The 27,070-nt window shown below is 45.4% G+C and overlaps 1 protein-coding gene and 1 pseudogene across 1 annotated transcript; both read right to left on the bottom strand.

Moving 5' to 3' along the window:
* Positions 1-11,179: 11,179 nt before the first annotated feature.
* Positions 11,180-12,914, bottom strand: LOC130137172 (putative cytochrome c biosynthesis ccmC-like mitochondrial protein). The gene has a single exon (XM_056307935.1). The coding sequence runs from the start codon at positions 11,945-11,947 to the stop codon at positions 11,195-11,197; it is 753 nt and encodes a 250-aa protein (XP_056163910.1). The 5' UTR covers positions 11,948-12,914; the 3' UTR covers positions 11,180-11,194.
* Positions 12,085-23,017, bottom strand: LOC130137173 (60S ribosomal protein L2, mitochondrial-like; annotated as a pseudogene).
* Positions 23,018-27,070: the final 4,053 nt, after the last annotated feature.

The following is a 27,070-nucleotide window of genomic DNA, read 5'->3' as shown; positions in this document are numbered from 1 at the left end:
GCTTTCCTTTTCCTCAACCAATTCGGTTGTGTCAGCCTGGTCTAACATTTTGTTATGAGCTGGCTGGACAAAGATGGATTGAAGGGGCGTATAGCCTTTGAGTTCAAGTGGCACAGGACCTTCGATCGACCATGGGGCGTATTCTACCCTTACCGAATTCATTCTATTGAAGCGTAACGTAAAAAGATCCTTCTCATGTTGCATTTCTTTGGTTTGGAAGTTCCAGAATGTTGTCTGTGGATTTCTAACAAAGGAAAGCCCTCTTATGTTATGCCATTTGATTATTTCAAGTTCCGTGCTGCTCGCCACTCCCCGAGGCCAAGGACGGGGTCGAACCGTCATTCCAGGATTTGCAGTCCGATACATTTCCATTATGTTACCTAGCCAAACCCGCCACCTCATGTGCCAAAGTAAAATGATTGTTCTTCCGTCCCCGCTCCCTCTTTTTCTACATATGCGGTGGCGGGCGGAGCGCTCTATATGACCGGCGGCGGGTTACCAGAGAAGAGGGGACCACTTCTTTCTCCCTTGCCTTGCTCAATCTTCCTTTTCTGATTGAAAGTAGCAAGCCACTCCACTACTGGTACAGAGGCCAGATAGAAGGTTGCTCATCCAGCCCAGCGGATCCATTGTTTATGCGGCAGTGCGATGCAAAAAGGTAAGCTTAGTAAGGTATAGGTTGGGGAAAACTCCAAAACTAGGGTTCCAAAAAGCTTACCTTATATATATAAAGTTTTCGAAAGGGGCACCCCTACTATATATACCCCTAAACTACAAGCTAGCGCGCAACGGCTTTTCAGCCGTTGTTACTTGCTGCTTGCAGGCTCGAAAATCTCTCTTTCGCCTCTCCTCCCTGTCTCCATTCTGATTGATTCGCTTCTTCCTTCGCGCAAGGGCTTGGTTCGCCCCCTGTTGTCTTGCATTTTGTGATCCTACGCTTCAGTCTGCCTTTTTCGGATAGCCGGGATCCGACGTTGATTTCCGATTGAAATGTCAGCTCCAGGTTTTGGGCGGCCCATCTGGTTAGTTCAGCTATCACTGCTGTAAGCCCCTGCGCTTGTTCGGCTGCGTACTCCCCGTCCGCCTATCTCACACTCCCAAAGCATATTTCTTATTTCATATTTCATTTTCCTTTCCTGCATCTTTCTTTCTATCCGGCTTCGTGCAGATAGATGTTTGCCGGGGGAGATTGGTGCTCCTTGAGGTATGCCCTTCCGGTGGGTTCTTCCCTTCTCTGTCTTTTCCATCCAGTGCCCGCACTGCGTCAGAAAATCTTCGTCTTCGATCTCTTTTCGCAACGCAATAAAAAAAAAGAAGTCTAACAGTTTCTCTCGGCATCTGTCTTTTAAGTCATTGATCTCATATCTAGAAGGTTGCAGGGGGGTCTGCGTTCACTATGAAGCCTACGCCCGTCCATTCCTTTCAAGCTTGATCCCGCCCTTAGACTCCTTACGCTGTTCGACTGAACTCGTTGGCTCCGCGCTCTATTCGGTCGGAACCCGGTTCGAGAACCTTCTCTCATAGATTCCCTTCACCAAGTCATCGCCAGCAATCAGCTCAACTCCCTTGGTTGGTGTCAAAGGGCGAGTTCCTTTCTTGTCTTGCCCAAAAACTTTCTTTATTCTCATTGGAGAAAGACTCTCCCGCGGCAAGGTTTTACACATAGGGCCAGCTGCTTTCTTTATCTCGCTTGCCGTTAGTCCGTCTAGCGCCTTTCGGTTGGGGTCCGCCCCGGGAGTTAGACCGCTTGGGTTATATTGATTTTATAGTCTCTAAGGCAGTCAACGTGTCAGCCATTCTTCTCCCATTAGACTTTTTTGAAATCCTTTGCTCTTTTTCCTTCTCTCTTCCAGTTCTCTCCCTCTACTTTATTTGACAGGGGCGGAGAATACCACTCTATCAATAACAAGAAGAAAGTAGCAATTCAGTTTCAAATGGTTTGAGCTTGGAAGCAACTTGCTATCTATCGATAGGCGAGAACAGACTCCTATTGGCTGCTTCGCCTATCTATTCTATGTTGGCCGGCTTGGAGACATCAGAGGAAGACCATCATCTCTATCCGGGTACGATCATAGCTTCATTCATTCGTTGAACCTTGGGGATAACCATTAACATTGAGGTCAATCACCACACCACCTCTATCATACATACGACATTACATGACGCGAGAGTGCATGGTCAACACACACCTAAAGCGCCTACGTTCCGCTTGCAGCCAATACAACCACAACCTAACTTGCACGAGATTCAACAACCGAAGCTACTAGTAGTCCCGAGGGGACGGCATCCTCCTATAATAGTTAGCAGTACTGAACAAGCGAGTCATCGGTTCGGGGAAAGAGAAAGAAAAGGAAGCAGCCGAATGGATTCGCATTCCATTGAAGTAGGGTTCCAAACCCACCATTCCGGCCTATTATTGATAGGGATTATTATCAATAAGATTGAGTCCAATGTGGTCGAGCAACTAAGTAAGATGCCCGCCTTTCTATGCTGTGACTCCTCTTGACTTTGATCGCGAACTTTGGGACATGATGGATGCTCTTTCTCATCCTGATCGAGATGTGCTTTCAGCGATGGGATTGGAGCCTCTCTACTGTCTCCGCCGCGTGGCAGTGAATGAGAACATGAGTTGAGCTGCTGCTCGCAATTGGGATTCACGAGATCCTGTTAGTACATGTGATTAACCAATTGAGAGATGGACACAACCCAAGGAGGATCGTCTTAGCAGAGACTATCGATGGATTGGATGCTCATTTTCTAAACTTCAGCCTTCCTTACGCAGGGCAGGCTCACCTTCATACGCTGCCACTAACCATACGGACGAGACAAAGATGGCTAACCTTCCCTTACTCAACTAAGGGAAAACCAGGGGAAAGATAATGGAAGGAAAGCTCACGCACAAGAAGAGGGGCACATCTGCAGCTGCCCAGACACACAAGATTGTCCGCGAGGGACTCGGGCATTACACCCGCAGACTGGAATCATTAACCGATCATGAAAATAGACCAGATATTTCACGAGACAGGGTGGGTGCCTTGATCTTTGCATGTGAGACTTGCAGTGGTAGACTTTCTTGTGTTGTGGCGCACCTCCCTCTGAGCTTGTTCCGTTCCACCCATCATACCTAATACATAACAGACTCTCGGAGCTAAGCTGGACTGGATCTTTTTCTAAGTTGAAAAACATAAAACAGAAAAAGTGCTCTCCAATTTAAAAGCATGCATACATCTACTAGCATGAAATTCCATACCTGATTGAGAGGATAGGACCCTTCCATGTAAGAGTAAGAATGCTTCCTTGCTTTGATGTGTGGTGAGATACACGAGTGTGAGAGAGGATAAAAGAAAAGTTAAAGTACACTACCCTCGACTCTTCCTTCTACTCCCTCTTTGAACCTCGTTCTTTGGCTTTGATATCCTCTCTATACTACCATCCTTTACTTTACCATTTTTCGGCCTAACGACTGCTAATTGAGGAATTTTTTGCTTCAAAGGCTCTGCTCCGTCAGGCCTTCTCTCTAAAATGGGCTTGGTCTAATAGTCCTAATAGAATAGGCAATGGAATTGATTTACGTGCGAGTTACCCTTTTAGTGCTGAAATGAACACCAAGCCAAGGGTTGGTTTAAGCGGATGACCCCAGGCTCTCTTCGGAATGGATGGTGGTTCACTGTCTTGACTCGAGTTATTATCTAAGAGTCAGATCGCTTCTTAGCCAACCGAGTGAATGAGAAAGAATGGAATTTCTAGCTATGATTCAAAAGAAAAAGAATCAAAGGTTACGCTCCTCGAAGCAGGTGATTTTTCTATCTGCTACCTAGATATTCAAACAACAACCCTTTCCTCGGCCGTGGTGAAGAAGGATTGAGAAGGCCATGTGTTAAGCATAGTGACACCGATCCGCTTTGAGGAGGGAGATTTTTATTGCTGCTAGCCGGAAGGAAGGTGGATTGACTTCGAAGCTTTAGGAATTTTTTATCCTCGATGGAATGACATGGAAGTGAAAGCCTTTATAGAGGAAGGTTTAAAACCTTACTAAAAAGATAGAAGAGTGATGTCAAAGACGAAGAAAAAAAGTTCCTGCTTTGGGTTAATTGAATCAAGAGTAACACTTTCAATTGAATCAGGAATCCTATTCTAAAATTTCACTTATAAAAGCAGCCGTACGAGACCACCTGCAAAAAAGAATAGAAGTTAGATCATATATCATATCTCCGAATCGAAAAAAGTCTGTTTGAAGGACCCATGGGGCGGTAACTATAAGGGAGGAGTTTAAACCCGGCATTCTCCGACATTGATTCCTAACGACGATAGCTCTACTTTTAGTAATAGTAAAAAAAAAAACGAAACATTTCTCCCCGATTCGTGTCCTATCACTAGTGCTTACTCTCGATCCAAGAATACGACAAACCTGGTTAGTTTATGATAAAAAAGTAAAAAAGACCAATAAAATAGCCTTTCATTTCATTTACGTTAGTGTCTTCTGGATTCTTCCCTTTTTTAGCCACTAATAAGGAAGGAATGCAGTCTCGCGGAAAGTCTTCCACCGAAGTTCGACGACCTACCGGTTACCAAGCCACACCTTGATAAAATAAAGAGTGTTTTCTATTTTTTTTTTTCCTTTCTTTTTAAGTTGAAACACAGTACGATCTTTTCAACGGGCTGGGCATCGGCTCAGAGCGCGATATCCCTACTGAGCTTGCATAGCGAGGATTGCTTTTTTTCTTTATTTATTGCTCGTACATACGGGGGAAGTTTCGGGCAAAAGCAGAAAAAACCCGAAAAAAAGAAAGAAAGCAAGATCATAACCTTCCTATGTTGCATTTTTGCTTATTTTATCCTGATAATTGAGTGAGGGATAAACATAAGGGTAGGTTTTAGTTCAGTTCGTTCATGACGTGGTATACATATTCTTTCTCGTTTGGTGCATTCTCCGTCTTTCAGAGGCTAAGCCTTCTAAATTGGTCACAGCAGGAAACCCATTCATCGTGGGTTTCAGTTCTTTGATCGAGTTGAGGTTTTTATTCTTCCAACGAAGTCCTTTGCTTTTGCTGGGGGCAGAGAGTACGTCCATTCTTTTTTAGTCGAGTTAGGAGATCAGCCTTTCTTTAAGTCGAACAGCTTCCGTCAAATCATGAGTTCGGACTTTGGCCCTTGATTCGTACTAGCAATTAGGAGATCGTCCTCGGACAAAGAGCTAAACAGCCTTAGATTTGATTTGATGCCGACGTTGAATCAAACCACTTCTTTTTCAGAGCACTAAAATCAGTAGAGACACCCGAATGGGAAGAGGCCGCATCGGCTAGCTGTTAGAATGGTCGTACATGGGTTATAGGAGCAAGAGTACAGGCGCTCTTGGACAAGTAAAATTTCGAAGCCGCTTCATTGTCTAAAAACTTTCAGCGGGGAGCAGCAGCAGCGCTTGAACGAGATAGGGAAAATAAAACTGAAACTTCCCCATGCTCCAGCATGGAAAGGATTCTAAATTAAGAGCAAACAATCTCCATCTCCATTTCATTTTCCCTCAATTATCAGCCCAGAAAGAGTAGTAGGCCTAGGCTTAACATACGCGCTAAGACAAATCTCCTTGTCTAAGAAGGTCCTTAATCACATCATAAGCCTTTTCTCCTTCGCATCACTCATCGCCCTCGATTTGCTCTCTCAGTATCCCCAGATTTTTGAATGGTTCTTTCCGCCGTGAACTGCCAAAGTGGTTAGTCTGCGACCCCCCCTCATTTCCCGTAAGTGAGAGCACTGCCCGAACTCCATTCTAGAGGGCCACCTGCGCTACCAATCCATCTAAATAAGGTCTTCTCCCGTCTTCTTCCCTCTTCCTACGGTCTTGACCTGCAAAGTGACTTCCGAAAGCTCCCAATAGGCCAAGTAGCCGCAATTAAACTAATAGAGTAAGTAGGAAGGAGCTCTAGATGGGATTCACACGCAGCTTTTTATTCACTATTTACCCTACGCGCCTGCCCTTCGGGGACCTGGCATGAATCTCCGACCGTAGCGTAGCCTTCGCTGCCCTTTTATCTTATCCGATGATGTTTAGCAATCGAAAGGACAGGTCAAACGAACTGATTCGTATCCTAGTCTCCGATCGATTTCGTACCGTCACTGTAGAGGGAATTATCTCTTTCCGCTGCTAACTGCAAAGACACTCGAGGGAGTAGGACTGACCACCTCACCTTTTGGGAAAAGTTGGTAATCCGCCCTCTATGATTCCCCAATCCCCTCACGCCAACACAGGAGCACGTCAACACAGGAGTTGAGGGTACACCCATGCATATGTGTAGCTCTTGGCTCCGGTTCCATACTGTCTAATCTCCTAGGTCTTTCAGCTGAAGTCCGAAGAATCGATGGTCCCGCCAATTACTTCTGGAGCCCCTTTGTTCGTATCACTCATCGGCCTCGCTTAGGTTCCTCTCGATTATCCCCGGATTGGAGGATCACCTTTGACCTGCCCGACATGCTGTTGACTTGGAGATGAATTCTCCGGCCGTACCTTCTGCGGTCCTTACGCTTGGGCGGTCATGTTGGGACCAAAGAAAAGTAGAAGCCTCAACCGTGTCGAAGGCATTATAACTAAAGTACGCGACCTCAAAAATCAACATCTACATCCCGTCGCTACCCTTTCAGCCCTTTCAATGTTCATCTTCCCGCGTGAGGGTGATCAGCGTTCTCGTTCACGAAGGCAACCGAGTTGCTCATGGGAAGGAGCATGTGAGGGAGAAGGACCATTATTCGTCTCTTCGAACGGAGCCCAGGTTGAATTCGCCCCCGGGTTTCCTTTTGTATACTATGTATAACCTCCTAATCAACAGACCTTTCCCGAATGAATAACCATTCATTTCATGAAAAACCTGCGCTTGTTAGCAGCTAAATCACTCTCTCCTCTCGTAGTGGGCCTCTTTTCTTTCCCCCGCTGGCATGATAAAAGGGTCCATTCCACTATCTCTTCTTCTTGTGAGAATAAATAGAGGGGTGTGCTTTCCCTTTGAATGAGTAGATCTTCCAGCCCCCGTGCCTCCCTTTACTCAATGCTCCTGAAGTCCGAAAAGGAGACTGAGTGAACAGGGGGCAGGGAAGTTAAGTTACAGAAATGGTAGTCGTGGACTGGTACCGTAGTACTGCCTACTTTTGTCCTTATTGTGATCCCTCACTCTGGGCTAAGAGAGTCTCTTAAGTGCTAGCGTGGCGGGAGAGCAAATAGCAATGAACCAACTCTACATAGTTCCCCCTACCAAGAACTACTAGAGCTCTCTATGCGAGGAAAAGGGTAAAGATAGGCGGATTGACGCATCTGAGCAGGCAGGGAATACTTAGTGCTTGGAATATGAATGCTATGAGGCTTGGGCGAGAGAGCAGGTCTAGGAGGCCCAGATATTGCATCATGTTAAAGCAGAAAAAAGCCATAAGAGCTGTAAACAAGTGAGATAGGCACGAAAGGGGGGCATTCTGGGGATGTCTTTCATCAGCCAGCACCTTCAACAGCCAGTAGGACAGATGCCGACACAGATTCGATTCCAGATTCAAGATAGGGTACGCCCGAGGACCAGGCATGGCGGGATAAAGCAACAAGCAGCAAGGGATTGGCTGAATAGAACAGATGCGACCGGGAATGGGATATTGAATGGAAAGACCGAAAGCGACGTACGTACTGGATTGACCAGCGTGTGCCAACTACTCTACTTCCCTATTTCTTCCTTTTTAACCCCCCCTTATTGGTGCACTCTTTCCCCCAATTCACCGATAGAGAAGAAAGAGATAAGCAATGACCGGACTAGACCAATCAAAGCGGACCAAGGTTTTTGTTAGCCAACCGCGCCTATTACAGCGCCTCTATTACAGAAGCGAAAGCGATGTGCCCTATTGACCAGCCGAAGAGCATCCAACTAAAAGAATGAATGGGAAGCAGGCCCGGTCTATATTGCTCTAGATATCTTTACTTCACCTCTCCTCTACCTATTCAACTAATTGAATTCCGGATATAAGCTTACCCTTTAGTGCCTGCTGATCCGTCTTTTCTATTAACTAAAACTACTATACGCCGTGAGGCTTTTTCGGGAAGAAGAAGGCCTCGCAGACTCGACCAGAGCCAACCATCTGAAAGTAGTAGCATCTCAACTCAAGGAATAGCTAAGCAAGAGAGAGCATCTTCAGACCACATCTCAGTAGTGACGAGCCACAGAGCTAGACAAGAGAAGCGCTGTCTCATTAGCATATCAGCCAACGTAGCCGGCGCTTCTTCGAGTTCGTGCCAAAGTCTATCTTTCGTGCTTAGCGCTTTTCATTTGTCAAGACCCTTTTTATCACTAGCCTAGCATCTATTAGCATGATCGTAGCGGCCTCCGTTCCAAGACCCGTCTCTTTTGAAATGCCACAAGAGGTCAATTGCTACAAGAAGAAAGAGCGTACAAGTCAAAAGCTCAATCTATCTTTCCTATCAAAGTCGTAATTCGTAGGCTTTCCCTCATCAATAGGGAGCTAGAAGAAGCGAGCAGAATCCATTGAAAGTCCCGTCTGTCTCCTAGATGGAGTCGCTAAAAAAGAAGCAAAGTGCATTAGTCACAGAGTGAAGCATAAGAACGAATGGAGTGAGCAAGCACGGAGCGAGCCATAGAACGAGCTAAGCCAACTCAAGAGAGAGCAAATCAGTGCACAGCTGTGAGTGAAGTCACATTGGTAGTAGCATCTCAGTAGTAGGAAACAGCCGGCATGACAAGACAAGGCGTGGGTAGTAAAGGCAGTTCAGTAGACAGAGTAGGGTAGCGGATCTCAAGCTAGAGCGAATCAAGTACGGAGGTTTCGGGTTATGAGATCTCTTAAGGTTCAAGCGTCAGTCATAAAATAATCAGCTTATATAGAGTCTATATTATATAGCATGCCATACCCCCCTCCGGTTTGTTTCTAAAGATCGATGTCCCGATCGTTTAATGCAGCCTGCTGCTCCGCGGAGAATTCATCTCGCGGATGGGGGATCGACGCTCGCTGTACGATGCTATTGAGTTCCTCCTTAGGCAGTCGTTGTATGATGCTATCTAGTTCCCCCCATCCGGAAATACATCTACAGGCGCTTGCTGGCCCCCTACTACTGGTGGGGGGGCCGGCCGGTCATCCAACATCGGTGGCGCTAGAGTCAAATCGAAATTAAAATCACTCCTATATGGAATGGGCTGACCAAGCATCAGAGGAATCAACAACTCTTGGGCCTCAAACTAAAGAGACAAAGGAAAAGGAATGGCTTAGCTCTAGCACTTGCACTTGACTCCTTTCGTTCGAAGGTTCACTCCTACCTTCAATCGTACAAGACTAGCAACAGTCCTTACTTTCTGACTTGAATCACTAACTACAGCTACTCCGTTCAGTTCCTTCCTCCCTTCACTCATGCTAAACAGAAGAAGTAAAATTATAGGCTTTTTTTTACATCTCGATTTGACAATACTGTGAATAGATAGTTTGAGCTTGAATAATGATGGATTGAGGCTACCCCTTAATGACTTGCCTTAGAGCATAGGATTGAGCACCTTCGGACAAGTCCTAAAGAAGAAGATAACAAGCGAATAACGAGGAAAGCAGCTACTATCCTTTCGTTCGGAGATTCACTTCAAACCTGTATTAACGATCATGAAAACAGTGATTCTATTAACTGAAACGGTTTGCTTTACAGTTCGTATATCTATCTCGTACAGTTCAAGTCCTCCATCTTAATCCATTCTATTTCGTACCTATAAAATTCGTATATCGAGTTCTAATTATACTATAAAGTTTCAGAAGGAAGATGCTTATTCGTACATTATCTAGTTCGTACTCCACCGTTAAACCATTATTTGCAGTAATACAAGCAAACAAAGAAAGTCGCTTCTTTTATTATTTTTCAATTACTTAAGCTGACATTATCAGGGTCATCATAGCATTAATGTGCTGTTTTCATTGTCATCACCTTATTTTGAAACTGTATTGAGGATAACATACTCCTTGCTTCCGACTTGATTCATAATTTCCACCAGGTAAAGAAAAACTAGTTTTTGTTGTCAGTGAAGTTACGAGTTCGATCTAGTTTCGATGAGTGAAGTCAAGGCTCTTCAAGACCTTGGTGCTGCCAGGCTTTCTCGTCCTAACTGCCTCCTAGCTAAGCGGAAGACTCAACCGATTATTCACCATCTAAAGATGGTGAAGTCGATGCACTGTCCCTATCCTTTCCAGAAGCCTTACAAAAGCCAGTTGGTGAGAGATCACCGAGTCAGGAACAGCCAAGGGATTCATTCAAGTAAAGTAATCTTCCCTTCCCATAACTATCTGGGTTATATCCACTCGGACCCGGGGATGGGAAAACAAAGGAGGATACCCCTTACTCAAGGTATGGAGACGCGGAGCCAGTGGTCTTATCTTCAATCCGTACTAGACCTTCCTTGTCCCAGTCTCTCACTTCCACTTCTCACGAAACCTCTGGTCTTCACTTTAGAGAGTCAGTGTCCCACCTGCTTTCGTGTGTTGACTGAGTAGCTCGACAGTTATCTAGAGGCACTTGGCCCTAACTATAGGCTTTCACCCCTAGTAAGCCTTTCCAAAAGGAATCCTAAAACAGTCTCTTTTTCGGGAGAACCTCTAACTTCAGAGTCCGACCGGGCACCTCCAACTACAGATCCAACAGTCTCTTCAGTATCCATCCGGGTCGGGTCGGCTTGAGAACCTACCCAAGATCCGATCCGGCACATCGTCCTTTCTTGTGCACGACAAGGAGGAAGGGTCTGTTCTCAAAGACGGATTGCTCGCGGCTAGTCTCGTTGTTCTCAAAGGCTTCTGATTCAACTTGGTGTTACGCATCTACGAATTTGCTAGATTCAGTCCCGTCTTTGTCCTCAACACCCAGTGCAGAGTACTTGCTGTTAAGACCAGCTATTTCGAAAACTATTGTGTATGCAGTTTAAGGATCGAAAAAAGCCAGTTCGTGCTTAAGCTGGACAAGACTACCCAGAAGCTCAATAACCGAAATCAAGATATAAGCTAAAAAGACCAGGTGCAGGCGGCGGACAGGGCATAGGTAGCGCACATAAAGAAGATGAAAGCAGGGCGAGCTATATGTAACAATTCCGTGAGCAGAAATTGAACTGAACGTTCCAAGTGCATCCAGCAGGAATCGAACCTACGAATTTGCCTCTTTATTAGGTTGGTATAGGTTGGGCGCTTTAACCATTCAGCCATAGATGCAAAAAGAATCAGCGAGTGAACTAGGTTTTGGTATTCCTTCTCGAGCTTCTATTTCTTCCGTCAAAGAAGATTCGGGAAAAGATAGAATAGGAAGACGTGTTTCCAGAACGAACAAGATAGGGGTTGAGAAGGGGGAGTTAGCAAAGTTAGACAAGATCGGAATGGGCATAGGAACATGTATGGATGTACCAGATCGGCTAATGCTCGCAGGTTGGTGCGATGTATTCCACCAGTTGACTGAAGACTTGATTATTGGTATATCCATCGGTCCAGCACGGATTGAAATAGAAGCCGGTTCGACAGGAAGCTTTTGAAAACACAATGCACCCAGGTAAATAAGGAACGAGATGAATACAGAGGTTAAACGAGCGTCCCACACCCAAAAGGTGCCCCACATAGGTCTTCCCCGAAACCCCCCAGTAACTAAGGTAAACAACGTAAAAAAAGCACCCATTTCTATACCGGTTCCGGAAGAGCGAAGAAAAAGGGGATGTTTTGTTAATAGGAACAAGAAAGTGTTTATAGCCGTAGCGATATAAAGAAGAATACTCATCCGAGCCGCAGGAACATGTACATATGGAATACGAGAATTTCCACCTTGTTGAAGATCTAGTGGTGCTACCCGAAGACTTAAATGAATAGCCATCGCTGTTAAGAACAACCGAGATCCAATGAGAATTTGCGCGTAGCTTCTGGTCTTTGACATCAAAAAAGAAGGTTGTAATAACGAAAGGGACATGTGAGAATTTCGTCCTAGCTAGTAGAACAAGAAAGACATAGATCTATATTCAATATGCAATCAAAGGATTTCCCCCAACGAAGAATTCCTCTTGCTTTGTTTTCGCTCCGCTCGTGCGTGGCGCTCCTTGCTCGCGGAGCGGCATACCGGAAAAAAAAAGAAAGAAGCTCCTATAGGAAGAGGTTAGCCCTTGTAACTTCCCGTATTATCCTCTTATAAGGAATAGTCGAGCGCGTACCAGTTTCTTCCAGACTAGTCACGTAGTACTGGTACGTGTGTAGAGAAAGGGTCTCCCCTTGAGGATAAAAGATAATCCCTCGGATTTCATTTCGTTTGGAAATTATGTTTAGGGGGGAGACGCCATCCTCAACTAAAGCGGCTTCCACTCTCTTTTCTATCAAGAGTTGGGCATTGATCATGCGATCTATTGATTCGACGGGTAGGTTTTTACCGATCGAAGGAACGAGCGAGCGCCTATAAAGTTCTTTTCTTCGCTCTAAATCGGATAAGTGAAGACCCACCTCAAAGGGGGCGGGCCCTGGGCCTTCTTTCTTTGAGTCACTCGCTCCGGGGAGATCTTCTTTTCTTTGGTAGGGATGGGACTAAAGAGCTCTAACAGAAGAGCGGCAACAGCTTATCCGAAAAAACCTGTTCTCTTATCGAAAAACGTCTCGCTTTGAACATTCTCCTTTATCGGGATCCTAGCCCAACCAAGGGTTCTAGAGAAAATTCATTCTTCCTGGTCAAAGCTAGCTAAGGGAATAGCACCATCTTCTCTCTTTCATGACTTTCTTGTTGATTGAGACCCTCTCTTGACTGTTGACTTCCCTCCCTTTAGAGCTGTGAAAGAAAAATCTCCAGTCGCATTCGATCTAGAGTAAAGTAGCCCTTCTTCCTTGTTCACAGAAACCATTTTCTAAAGAGCAAGAGCAGCTTTCATCCCCGAGGGTCACTGTTTACTACGCTATTCTTCCCATTTCGAAAGGGGAGTCCCCAGACGCACCACTCTGAGTAGCCCTTCCCGCCAAGCCAAGGAAAGAAGGCAAGGTGTCCTTAGAAAGGCTAAGACTAGTGTCAAGAAAAAAAGCTTAGTCGTTGTCAACTCCGAGGGTGACTTCACTAACGGGATTTCTATTTAATTAAGAGCCTGGTCCGGGCATTGACTCATTGAGAGCAGACGAAGACTAAGAAGACTTTCGGATAGCACGTGAGATCAACTACTTCGAATACGCTACCATCTGTCTTCGATTATGCTCGTTCTACTTTGAGGGAGAGATCTTTAAGGAGACGGGATTCCACTATTATATATGAATATATGATCCCACCACTTGAAACTGATTAAACAACAGCCATTCTTCTTCCAAGAGAAAGAAGAGCAAGACCATCGCTTATTCTTCATCAATCTTCCTTTATGCCTCTGTCGTCTTTTGCTGGGTTAAGGCCTGCTGAGACAATAGATAGTCAGGCAGGTGGCCTAGCCCTAGCTAAGAGAGATTCTTTAACCACGAAAACATCAACCATTTAATCGGCTTTTCACTCCTCCACCACTTCTGACCTACTCCAGTCTCTCTAAGATTCCATGAAATAGCAGAAAGCAGAATCTTAATCCTAATCAGACTGACCAAGAGCAATCGCAGCTGAGTCAACTCTATCCATTCTTGTTTCAAGCTAAAAACTTGAGGAAGAAGAGCTTATTCAACTCGAGTTCGCCACAGAACCCATCTCTGGAACCGAAGCCAAGGCCCAAGTTCAACCTTCACCACGTGAACACTACAAGCTAGTCTCATCCTTATGCCCTATCCTTTCTATCTATATGTTGATTGATACCCTCAGGTTCCTTCTCTCCTTTTAAGGACGTTAGCAAGAAGCGCTTAACGCCGGTTTCTTTCCCTAAAAAAGAAGTGAATCTGGAAGTGACTCCGCTAAGGCTAAGACTTCTTCCTTTCTAGCCCTTGAAATCCGTCCACTAGAAAGGGATGCGTGAACAAGAACAGAATCTAGTGAAAGCAGAACCAGCGCTTAAGAAAGAGTAGGAGAAGTTGGCACGTCTTTAACTTGGCTACGAAACTATGCTATGATTCCGTTCTCGAAAAAAAAAAAGAAAAAAGTAGCCCTGCCTACAACAGCAGAAAGAGAACTGCGGGAAGAGCAGATAAGAGAAGAGCTTATCCCCCCCTCGGGTCAAAGAAGACCAAGAAAATCTCGATTCAACATAAGCTTGGGATGCTAATAAGGAGGACCTTGCCGGGTTCGTTCAATCAACAAGCCTTAACGCCCTTGAGACGGGATCAACTCCTTTTATAAATATGATACCACCAAAGTAAAGCAGCACTGACTTCTTCCTATTACTACGCTCCGTACCCTGGCTAGAGAGCATGAATGACTCTTCCCAGGAACGATCAGATGCAAACGCTGTTAAAAGCGCCTTTCCCATGTGGAAGAAGTTACTTGCGTGCCTTATCCTTCTCCTATTGCTACTCCTAACCTCCACAGAACACTTGCTACCGCTATCTTGGGATAAATGCTATTTCCTAATTCCAATGCCTTACTTCCTTCTCAAAAAGAAGGATTTGATGCTCTTAAACTTCCCTAAATTTATAACTGATTATAAAAAACTATTCTTCCCTTACTGTTGGAAGATTCTCGTCTTGCGCTTTCTTCTTCTATCAGAGAGGGATCTTAGCCTACCGGTGACCGCCTCTATGAGGACCTTTGGACGGAGTTTTATTGATCCACTATCTTACTTGAATGAAGAAAGAAAGATCTTTATATACACAATTTGATGTACGAAGGCTGTTAATCCCAACCACTCCTAGATGCAAAGATAAAGAATTGCATTTGATTACACGAGATGATTCAAATCGGAAGTAGTGCTTTCTACCGTACGATCCTAAAGTAGGAATAGAGCTTTATTCTATTAAGATATTCTATCTCGAGTTACCGTCGCATCAAGAGGAAAGAGCCAAGCAAGGGTTAGCTTTGCTCATGCCAAACAACTAAAGCAACTGCTCCACAAACCTCCTTTGTGAGAAAGTTTGAAAGTCCCACTTTTCCTATCCTTATCCTTAAGGATTTGACTTGACGGTCAAAATCTTGTACATAATCTCTCTCTCTTAAGAGGAATTTATATTTATTCCTTAACATCAGAACAGTCACTTTTTTCTATTTTATTTATTCCTAGCAAGCACCCTTCTCAGTTATTCTACCAGTTCAATTCACAAGGATAGTTTTCGAGTCTCCTATGGAGTAAGGGGGGGCCAGTTTCTCTTTTTCAAAGGCTCTTTTCATGCTAACCCCAATAAGTTATTAGTTTTTAACTATCTATCCTGGCATCTCAGTGCAGTCCTACAGCTCATGGCCTATCTTACCTTACCACAACAAAACAACAAGATTTTAGGTAGGCCTTCCTATTCCAAGCGCTTCCAGCTTAACTAATCATAAATCATAGATTGGTCTCCCTTTATCTTTCTTTTGTTAGAATGGAAAATCTTGAAAAGATTCAATTCAATCTTGCTCCCATTATTCAAAAGGAAGACCGGGAAGGCGAATCCAAACCAGGGCCCTGGAAAGAAAAACCGTCTATAGAGATCAATGTTGTCTCCATTTAACTTTCTTTTTTAAAGGGGAATAAAAGCAAATGCTGCTCTATTCTCCAAGGGCCCCACCCAGATCTGTCGGTAGTCTGGTATGTGTAAGTTATACCAGCCTTCAAACTAGATTGTTGGAGTTCCATTAAGATAAAGTCATCATTCATCTTCCATAGCTGGCATAGCATAGGCGTTCAGCCAAAGCATAAACCCTTTCGTTTAGTTGCTGAAAGTATAGAGAAAAGCTATTCTTCTTCTTGGCTATCTAATGGGAAGGTTCTACCTAAGACCTAAGATAAGAAAGGTGGCTCGAAGGTCTTGCTCCGAAAACATCGACATAGGAGCAGAAGTCCAGTCTACTGACTTGGCTGGCCCCTCAATCTATTTTATTAACCGGGTGTTCACTCAAACTCAAAAAGCCTTTCTGGCACTGGGCATTGTTCCTAATTCAATTCCCTTTCTGCCGGGTGTGAGATCGTATGAGCTCCTCTCTTATAGTAGAGTAGCCGCCCTCCGTGGGAAATACCAAAACTAGCTCCTACTCCCACTCTATCAATTGCAGCGGTTAGGCCTTTTCCTAATGTCCTTTTAAGGCACCAAGAGCGCGATCACTATTCCTTATTGCCGAAAGACAGATCTCAGTACTCGTCTTAGTGCCCGGTATTCGGAGATAGGGAACTTTCCTTCTCTATAAAAAAAGGGATTTCCCGGTCTTCACTCTTCTCTTATAGTAGAAATTATGAAACAGCTGAATATAGTAACGAATCCTGCTAACAGCAGAAAGAGAGCTACGCCTTTTATTCCTATTTCTATATAACACATAATTCGTGAAAGAAAGGAAAGACAGGGAATCCTACTCAATCTCGCTGAGAAGGACACAGACTACCAGCCTATGCCGACAAGAGCTCCTTTTCTTTATCATAAAATCTCTCTTTCTTCTTCAATTGAATTGCCCGCTACGCCCCTTCTGCGACTTTCTTTCCTTGCTAGGTGCAAAAGGCTTTTTGTCGGTCGCCGAGAGCTGGAGTTCATCCAATGCAGCCCTTCTCTTCTATACGATAGCACCAACGTCCGATTCTGTGCTTAAGGTTGCTCGTCCACCTGAAGTGGGAGTACCTATGTCAAAAGTCAAAGGAGAGGAATCAATTCTAAGCTAGGGGATCCCCTTCTATAATCGATCCCCTTTCTTCTCTCTTTCCCGAAAAGCTCCATGCTGGTCAGCTGGACAAATTCGGGCGGTCGAGAACTGGTTCAAAAGTAGAAGGTGGTTCAAAACGAGCTAACGCGAGTTTTCTCATTACGCTTTTTCCCGTTTTTGAACATCACTGAGATAGGCTTTTCCCCGAAACATTGACCAGGGAGGGAGAAGTTGATTCATTCAATGGAGCTTTATTTGTTTGATCTAGTAAGGGGGTGTTAGAAAGAAATAAGCCACCGCCCGACGAAACAGCGGTTTACAACATAGCGACCCGGGACATCGAGCGAAGAGCTCCAATGCGCGTATTCGGAGCTAGGCGGATGCCTTAGTCGCAGAAGCCGGATCAACATCATGACAACGGCATTCTGGAAACTGTTGGGCCAGACACAATTGGTCTAATGTCTGGGTGCGTATGGCGGTACACTGAGAGCACCTTTCAAGTCGTCAAAGACACCTTTTTAGACAGACTTTGTAGCTATCATCATGTCAGCAGCCCGTGCGAATGCGGGGAACCTTTAAACAAAACAACGTGTCCAGGAAAATATTTGAGGAAAGTGCTTTCGACCCGCTGGAAATAAATAAAACTAGTGAGAATGCTAAAATAAAAGCACTGGCCGTTTTCGTTGCTTCTATAATAATAAGTCTCGCGCTCGCGGAATCCGTTTCGCAGCACGGAGTCTACCTCAATCTTGGTTAGTTCAGTTTGAGTTCTTTCTATAGGAAATCAGCCTATCTACCCTCAACCTTTCTTTATGAAAGATGCTTCTGTTAGGTTCTTTATCTCTATGAGTTCCTATAGATTCAAACTCAAACTGAACTAATGAAAAATCAACTCCGGAAGCACTACAAGTTAGAGAAAAGGCAAGAATGACTATACCAATTTATTTAAGAGGGCCGCACCCTGAGCTTGTATGAAGGAAGCCCGGACGGCAAGGAATCCCGTACTGCGGAGGGCTCTGCAATTTGACGAGAAATTACAGGATCACGGGCATTACCATCAGTAGCAGTGTTTAGAGATCCATCAACCAACTGACTACCCGAAAGAGTATCTATGGCTCGGGTAATAACACCTATTGCTTTATTAAGCAAATCCGAAAGCGAAACTTCATTAGGGTAGATAAGCGAACCCAAAAAAACATAACAGCCAACACATAGGCAGGATAAGAGTATTGCCAGAATCTCGGACAATGGGAGCAAACCTTTTTTTTTAATATTTTCAGACAACCGCAAGCCCGAAAAACGATATTTAATATTCCATCTAGGATATCGTTCGGAGAGAAGATGACCCAAACCCCATGAGGGAAAACTTCTGTCAGGTGAGCACAAGAAGCGGGGTCGAGAGGGCCGTAGATGAGCAACGATGTCTGAAACGCCAAGTAGAGCTTTGACGATCTTGATGGATTTTACGCCCTTGCCCCGAGTAAGCGGGTTCTTCATAAGATGCTCCTCCAATTCCGCCTGCTGTTCGAACAAAGTCCTTGGGACCCGAGGCTGAGGAAATTGAATTCCCTGAGGCGGGTAACATTTTTTGGTCTTTCCATTTACCAAAGTCTCTACCAAAATAGAAGAAATAACAAGACGATCGGGCCTTTGGTCACTAGAATGAGGTTTAGCTTTCATTGACCTTAAGAAGCTCTCTATTACAATCATGTGTTTCGCATATTAGGATTAATTTGTAAAGCTGCACCGCCAACGCTTTCGTATCCTTACTTAGATCAAAGCAGCTTGGGCGGTACAACTTCAACAATGGGAGATCAGATAGGAGGAAGTAGTTGCCTTCTGATCGAAAAAGGGGGTGACAAGGTTTTTCCTTGCAGCAAAGTGGGAAGATTTCTTTTTCATTCGGCGCGATGAAAAGTAAGTACACTTCTTTAAGTTTAAGCGCCGCAGCTCATGGTTGAACTATTCCCTTACTCTTATAAAAAAGGGCCCTGGGGAGTTTCCCGCCCAACTCCACAAACTCCCATTACCTCAGTTCCAGCCCTTGAAACCTACATATCGACCGGGAGCCCCTCCAGTCTTCTTTCTCTGCAAAAACGAGTCACGCGTGACCCCTTAATTACCAAAAACAAAGAAAATAGATGTTTAATAACGATTCTCATCTTCAATCACCTGAATCTAACCCTCCTTTGTTAGGAAAAGCATACCCCCGGGGCAGTCAATTGTGGGACCACCAGGTTCTACGCCTATTACGGTACACGTTAGACCCAACTCCGCCACTAAATCCAACAATTTTTGAACAAAAGATTCCTTAACTCATGAGCAAAGCCGCCTTCGGCCCTTCGAAACGAAATTCTTTTAATTATAGGAATATAGACTTCCGAATCATACCTAGCGTAAGGGAAGTGTGGAAAGCTGGTCTCAAAAGCCCCATCCAACTCGCCCAAATAAAAATGGAATAAGACGGGCGTTATGAAATTGACCGGTGGACGCCCTCTTTTTTCCTACCAATCCTTTACTGGCGTGCCTATGATAGGAAGCTCAAGAAAGGACGAGATCAAGCGCAAAAGAAATGGATCTTTCACTACGGGTTCAAGTTTAGATAAGAGACGAGAACGAGAAACCAGCTGACTGCCCCCTTCCACTCGGCCTTTCTTCGCTGTGTAAATAAGGTCTTAGTATGTATGGGCATTCTGGGCAGGTCGCAATCAGTCGCTGGTCGAAGGTTTGGACCAATTGCAATTCATCACCATCTTGCCCGTTTCCAATTGATGACTGGCTATTATATAAGTGTTGACCTAAGCCCCTGTGCTGGGGCTCGGCTCCCGAACCGTACGTGAGCTGCCTCGTACGGCTCTTCCTAAGAACTTGAAGCCCCCTCTCTCTAAATAGAAATTCGAAAAAAAAATGCATTTCATTTACAAGACAAAAAAGACTTTTTCAAAAAGCCTTCGCCCTCCTATTCAACGGGGCTATTATAGAAGCAGCTTCGTTCCTTGACTTCTTTGCTCAGTCAAGCTTCCTTGTTCCTTAGTGTAGTCTCGGTCCATAGTTTCAGACTCCGTTCCTTATAGCCTAGTCTATATCCACAGCTGACGTGACTCCGTACCGACGCCTTTCCCTTAGTAGACGGCTAAGTGACTTCGTAACCTTAACCTACTTTCTTACTTTTATATCATAGGCCTTCGTCGGGCTTTCGTCCGTCCCTTCGCCTATAGGCGAAGGCTTGGCTTCGCTATCGCTCATGACTTGGTATAGAGTCCGTGTAGTCGTCGGCCTTCCCACCAGAAAGGCCTATTATATAGTAGTCGGCCTTTCGAATGCCTCCTTCCTTACTTTTCTGAGACGCCCTTTACGACTATAAAGGACAGGGGCTGTTCACCTTTGGAAACTTAGCTACTTAAGTACGACTCAAGACTAAAGTCAAGGCGAAGGGGGCTCCCAGGCCGGGACATCTGGCAGAATGCTTGGCCTCCTGCGCTGGAAGCGACACCCGAAGGGTGAGCTTCTGGCGGTTAGCTTCTAGCACTAGATAATAGGCATTAGGCATTCTGAGCTGGAAGGAGGCAAGCAAATGAAGGGAGGCATTCATTACGGGCCGACTACAAGAAGCAAAGCTTCTTAGACTCGACAAGTCGCTTATAGAAGGCCGACCACTACATAAGCCGCTGACGGAGAAAGCTGTAATAGCTTTCCCTTCATCCCTTGCTAAGCCAAGGTCCCAGGTCTCCGAGTCAGCCCGCGCTTTTTCGAAGAATCCTGCACCCATGGGCATACGGCCTGGCAGGCCTTCCCTTTCCGCCGGAGCTTCATGGGCGTTGCCCCGTTCCCCAATCAGATGTTTGGATGTGAGCTATACTCCGCGAGGAGCCAAACGGGCGTATGGCTTTGCCTTGCCATTTGACCTCTCTTCCCGTGTGACTAGGAATGCTCAGTGACAACCTCTCAATTGTCACCGCCTGGCCTCTCTTGCTACCACGGTAGCACCTAGTGTGGTCAGCACCAATCGTGTTCGGGCAACGAAGCTTACACTCATTCACATTGGTTCATCCTGCTATGCCCCGGGCCTTTTGCTCTTATAACGTACAAGGTGGCCGCCCATTCGTCAAGGCCCAGGAATCCGCTGGACATCTCAGCGGCGGGATTGGATACCCGCATCCGATCGAAGTTCCATTTGAGTTCCCCCCTAACATAAAGGAGAGCTCTTTCTAGGTGGGTCGCTTCGCGCAAGTTTTTTTGCTTAGGACCAACGGGTCACACGACAGGTGCACGATCGACTTTGCACGCTCCATCCTTCGTCCCGTCGCCTATCGGCTTGGCAGGCAAGCTACCTTGATCCGTCTTCGGCTTCGATTCGTTATGCTCAGCAGCTCCAACAAGCCCTAAAGTATCTTGCCGCCTAAAACTCTGCCAAGAAAGCGCTGCTTTACGTTTGATCCTATGTGCCCAGAGAATGCTATGCGTTCTCCACTTTCGGACCTCGCAAAGAGAGAACGTGTTTTTTCCTCTGAGTTTATCCTCTCTCATTCGCGGAGCGAAGAAAGCGGGCTTTGCCCCAGCTACCGCTATCCTTGGGAAACAAAAAGAGCTACCGAAGGAAAGGGATGCAGTCTCTCCCTTGGCCTTTGGAGAGGAGAAGGCAGAAAATAAAACGTCCTTCGCGCAAGTTTTTTTGCTTCCTGCGCCCTTACTAGTAAAGGGGCTCTTCGACCAAGGAGACATTCTGGTAGGAAGGCCGACCACTACATAAGCCGCCATCAGTCCAGGAGAGAAGCAAGCTACCTTTATTTTATCATCCTTTCCGGGCAGGGAAGAGAACGAAAATAGGCCGCGGATGGTGGTCGTGGTAGGTTCGAGGATCTTAGGCGGCGGAGCGAACTCCTCTATCGTGTTCAATTTCCTCAGGCTGACCCCCTCAATCCATCGTACTGGAGCGATCCGAGAAGAACGATTAGGGTCATATTCTATCCTTTCTACAATGCCCATAGACGAAGTGCTTCGTTTCAGATCAATTCTTCGCTGCAATCGCTTCGATCCACCCCCTCGGTGAAAAACCGTAATACGCCCTGAAGAATTCCTACCAGCAGACTTCCCTGTACTCAAAGTGAATTGTCTAAGTGCTCTCCTTTGTCTCATTCTCGATCTCGAAATCATTCGATTCCGTCCGAATTAGCTCCTACTCCTAATCCTTCTTTTCCTTCACCGTCGTTGGTCCTTCGTTCGTAGTGGTCATTGTTAAAAAACCCCTCTTTGACATCACATGCATCATCCGGGCGGGCAACCTCCGGTGCGGTAGGGCTCTGTCATACGACTTGCATGTGTTAAGCATATATCTAGCGTTCCTTCTGAGCCAAAATTCTTCTTTTGACTATGATTGGGCCCTGCAGTGGTAGAACCTGGTGAACCGGGCGTACTACTTTTCAACCTTCTGTTCTGTGGACCTTCCTTCTCTTATGAGATTTCATGTTACCGTCGCAAAGGCTTCGATCGCTTTCGGGATTGGTGATTACCTGCATGGGCTGATCGAAAACATAGTCCGACTTGCATGTGTTAAGCATATATATCCGAAGTAGCATGATTGGAGCTTCTTAGCGCTTACCTACTATAGTAAGATAAGTAAGCTTAAACCTGCTCTTACAATTACAAGACGAATCCTTTCTCTTTCTATAAGAAATTTCGAAAGAGTATAATGCCTTACTCCCCTTCAGTCTAATTGGCCTAGAGGAAAACAACCTAATCTCCGCATCTGACTAATGATTTTCTTCTTTCCTAAGTCCTATTCATGTGCTGAGGAAGAAAAAGAAAGACTCGACATGTCTTGGAGACTGCTCGTGTTAATTGTTCTGCTCGTGGGATATCTTCAGCTATTGATCCTTCCTCTAGAGCAGGGGAAAAAGAAGAAATGAATAGACTGTTCTGGCTACTCCATGATAGAATGGGAGAAATCATCGATGCTAGTCTAGTTCTGTTTTTCTCTTTCTTATGTTCTTTCTGCTTTTTTTGCTATCTCTATTTTTTATGTGTGTCCTGCTCCGGCAAGGGGAAGGGAATACAATTGACAGTTACAGTAAGCAGCATAGCCCCTCCGAAGCTCTCTTTCGGCCATCTCCGGGCAGGATTTCTGGTCTCTTGGAATTCTAGTTATCTAGATTTAGTAGAGCTTATATATGTGTGGATTTGGAAAGCTTCTATCTTGCTATTGCTTATGATTCCGCGGCCCTTTATTCGACTTAAAACCATTTCCGTCTCCCTGCTATTTTATTCTCTTTTTACCTAAAAAACTCTCCATCCGACTTATATCGAAGCAGATTCCAAGATATTGCACGCAACATAAGCGTTGTGTCTTTCTTTGTAGACCTCCACAGGGCTTTCCGAAGCAGAGCGAATAGTAGACAATCCGTTAACGTCAGTGAGGCTGGGTCCCCTGATTTGATAACTTACATCTGTTACTATTTATAAAACTTCAATCGTGGGTCCTCTCTTCTCTATATCTATGCAAATTCATCCTTTCCTTCCCCATAGGAAGAAAGTCCGTTCCCCTGCTCTTCTTGATTCTGGGTAAACTACACCGTCTGCCTCTTCGAATGCATCTGAAACTGCTTCTTTTTTGGGGTTCAAAATGGAAGTGAAGACTTCATGCTTTAACCGGGAAGACCTCTTTCTATCCCAGCCCTCAGGGCCAAGGATGAGCACAAATTCTGACGTTTGATCGGTCTCATAGCCGGAATTTCGTGTGACCTCCAGATAGAAAATGGTTTTGGTCGGGCGTCTAACGAGGAAGAACGTCACATTGAAAATCGTGAGATGGGAGAGCATCGAAAGGTTGGGTTGGCCAGCCCAGACTGGCGTACGTAGGAGCATCGGGTAATGCGTCCAAGCGAGCTACACTTCCATTACGTATGACATTTCCTTGCCAATCCGCCCCACACACAGGCCCTGCCCCCCAAACCTTTCCTGGATGAATAGTCCCCTGACCTTCCTTAGGCCGGCCTCTTTCTCTTCCCCTTTCTTTGAAAATTTCCCACCCGAACGACTCTCATCTACCCGAACTACCCTCTTCTCATTTGTTGAATCTCTCTTGTATCAGAAGCCTCATTCTCAGTCTCAAGTGCCCCAACCTCCGCGGCCCGAAGTTACTTTCCCAAAGTATTTAGTGCCGAATATGAAGAAGCATTCAAAACAGAAGTTGCATCTTAATCCGCTGATCCAGGACGGAGGGTGGCTTTCGGGCGGGCTCGCTCAGTGCGGCTCGGCTCGGTAAAGGAAGATAAGAAAGCAGAATAAAAGGATTGATTTGAACCTGTAGCCAAGCCAAGGTGAAAGGTGGGTCTAGGCTTCGGAAGCATAACAGAAATAGCCTAAATCTTCCTCAGAAAGGAGCCCAAAAGCATAAACTAGGCTAGGCCTTCAGGGCGACTCGCTTAGCATGGTGAGTGAATCAGACCGCAGTGACACAGTCGTCCAAAGCTTTTGAACCCGTAAAAAAGATGGAATTTTCCTTTAAAAGAAGCCAATCTTCATAAAGACGCCGGCCAGCCTAGCTCATTCTTGGATGAAGAGCCCCTTTTAGTCTGACTGACATCATTCTTGAATGAAGAAAAGTGCAGATCCAATCTTCAAACCAAAAGCCAGATCCTGCCACCACACCCGAAGGTGCACGCAAAGCAAATCTTTCCCTTTGAAGCAGCGAGGCATCGCCGAATGAGACCCGATTCTCTTCTGTGAATTGAATCCCCCTTCCCTTCGTTTACTAACTGTAACCGAATGCCACGCCCTAGCGAACCTCAGAGGAAGGGCATAAAATGCAAAAAACCACCGAAAGGGATACAAGAGCACGCATTCGACTAGCTTCCTGCAACCAAGTATAGTACAAGGCTTCTTTCCGCCTGCCAGGTTGTCCCTTACTCCATTTCTTCCTAAAGAAAAAGATGTTTGCTTTGTGGAGACCATTCTGACCAGACCAAAACGTGCCCTCGTACGCGACCTTTGCTGCGATCGGGACTATCTGGAATAATTGTGCCGGAATGGTATTCACTCGAGAAGGGCTCTATCCATAGAGCTGGAACCTGTCCTTAACGGGATGGTACTGACTTTCAACTGCCGCCTAGGCAGGGCGGCACAGCCCCCAACCGGTGTGGAGCTTGCCAGGGCAAGGCATCACAATGAAAGGAAGGGCAGTTTTGTTCCTCCTATTTGTACAGTACATAAAGGCCGTTTTCCCTGTAGTGTTGTCACCGGGAGTATACAAACCCCGGCGACGCCGACGCGGCGAGGAGCAAGAAGGGGTAAAAAAAAGGTAAAATGTTGTTTATGTTCTTCACTATATCAATCAATGGGAAAGCTATCGGAAAAGAGAAGGAGTGTGAAAGCTAGCTCTTGAAAAAAGAGATGGCTAATAAGAGAGTGTGAAGACTTCGTTCCTCAGCAAAGTGTTCACTAAAAAACCGGCAACTAGACCAGTCATTTTTATTTCTCGATGCTTTGAATTCCTCCGCGGATGGGTGGAGGAGATAAAGGAGAGGAAGACCTTACACTACCGCTGAAGAATTTTAGTACATCCAACTCCAACCAAGAGTTGGCCCTTAACCAAACTGTAGCTGCCAAGGCCAATTATTCGGCCTCGGCACTGGACCGAGATATTTGGGATTCTTTTGTTATCTATCGAACATTTTATGTGCTTAAGTGCTCGGGAATCAGCTAGACCCGACTTTCTCTTTCAAAAACGGAGGCTTCCGGTGTCCATAAGAAGGTGTCATTGGTTCCGAGGGACCTAAGCTTACCATCTTTCTTCTTTCGGTTCAGAAGAGGTAATCACCGGGACCAGATGGATTTTCAGATGTCGGCTCCCCTGGCAAAAGGTTGAAATCATCCGAGTTTGCAACTCCTTCCTTGGTTATTGTAACCTATACCCGGTACTTAAGAGAAGCGGCTGGATGCATAACATAATAGGGGTTTTTGATGTAGTTGCAAGGATCAGCTCCTTCTTTGAAATTTAGGGCGAGTTACTTCGCGCCTCTCCCGCTGCTTCATTCATTTGCTTGATTGGCTTAACGTAGTGCGGAGCATACCGAAGTACTAGAGCGTTAGCTACATAGAGGTGTGTAGCAGAAGAATCGCCATGTGAAGTGTGCGAAGGTAGGCAAATCTAGTGCAGTGGACGCCACTCGCTCTGTAGTGTTGAGAGTCGACTCGGAACTGAGACACTACGATGGAATACAAGGGTGTCAAGTAGGCTTTTTAACATTGTCCAGGCTTATGAAATAGCGTTCCTGATAGAACCGGGTAGGTAAAAGTCTTTTTTGTCTTGTAAAGAATGGTGTAACCATTGGCTTTCAATGATAGTCGTTCTGTGCGTAAGCCTTTTTTTCGGTAATTGCCTCAGTGACCAACACCAGTGTCAGAAAATTAGTCAAATAGGAAACTCTTGGGGAACTTATTCGGAGATCGGAGAATAGTCTGTTATTAGGAATATTGGATGTCCTATAAATCCGTAGAGGAGAGGGAAAAAATTGAACCTTTTTCCCACTTCATGAAGTGGGATAAAGGATTTCATTTATCCCTAAAGAGTGCCTATATGTCTTATGTAATTTTTTCGAAGATTCTGGCTATAACAATATGCTAGGTGGTTAAGGTTCGTCCTCCGTAGTACCATCTTTTTCATCACAAGGTCTTTCCACCCATTAAAGAATAGGAGGAGGACAGAATAGGTCCTCCGTCATTAGAGTAGTTGATCCCAGTCGTCCCTCATGGAAACATCTTAATTCGGAAGGAAGACAGTAGTAGATTGATCCGGAAAGCCTGAGGTTTAATCAGGTCAGAATGAGATATTGATTGGACAGGCAGATCGGGGTCATTGAAGTAAACTGCAATGAAAAGGCGGGCTTTCTAATTTGAGAAGGGGATTTGAAGGTTGGTCGAGCGAACAACTTATAGGCAGTCGGAGTCGGTCAACCAACACCAGACGATAAGTCCCTTCGGGGGGTGGGGCAGGATATTTTTCTGATTCGAGGAGGGGATTACTTGTGGCTAGGGGCAGGTTGATATTTATTGACAAGGCTATACAAATTTATTTCTGACGAGAACCTCCTCCACTACGATCGTTTGGGCCGGTGGCCCTTCAAGATATAGAGGCAAAGGCAGGATTCTCTCGTCTCATTATACTCCTCCATCCGCAGGTGGTTAAGGTTCAGAATGTCCTCCATTGAAGGGGAAGGTTGAAGAGAATCAAATAGGGAACATAGAGATATAGCTATTCTCTTTCTTACTTTCCCCTCTCAGCAGGAATTGACTCTACTCAAAGACACTCGTAAATGATTGGTGTAAGAATTGTGAACTAGTCAGGTATCAGTCGTTTTGGAGCAGATTTCTGAGTGAGTCCTACGAAAGAAGGATAAGGGA

Source organism: Syzygium oleosum, unplaced genomic scaffold (assembly GCF_021117445.2).
Source record: "Syzygium oleosum isolate NSW1041296 unplaced genomic scaffold, Sole_v2.1 Sole_v2.63, whole genome shotgun sequence".
NCBI lineage: Eukaryota > Viridiplantae > Streptophyta > Magnoliopsida > Myrtales > Myrtaceae > Syzygium > Syzygium oleosum.
The sequence above is the reverse complement of the archived record's forward strand: the minus strand, read 5'-3'. Positions and strand labels throughout refer to the sequence as shown.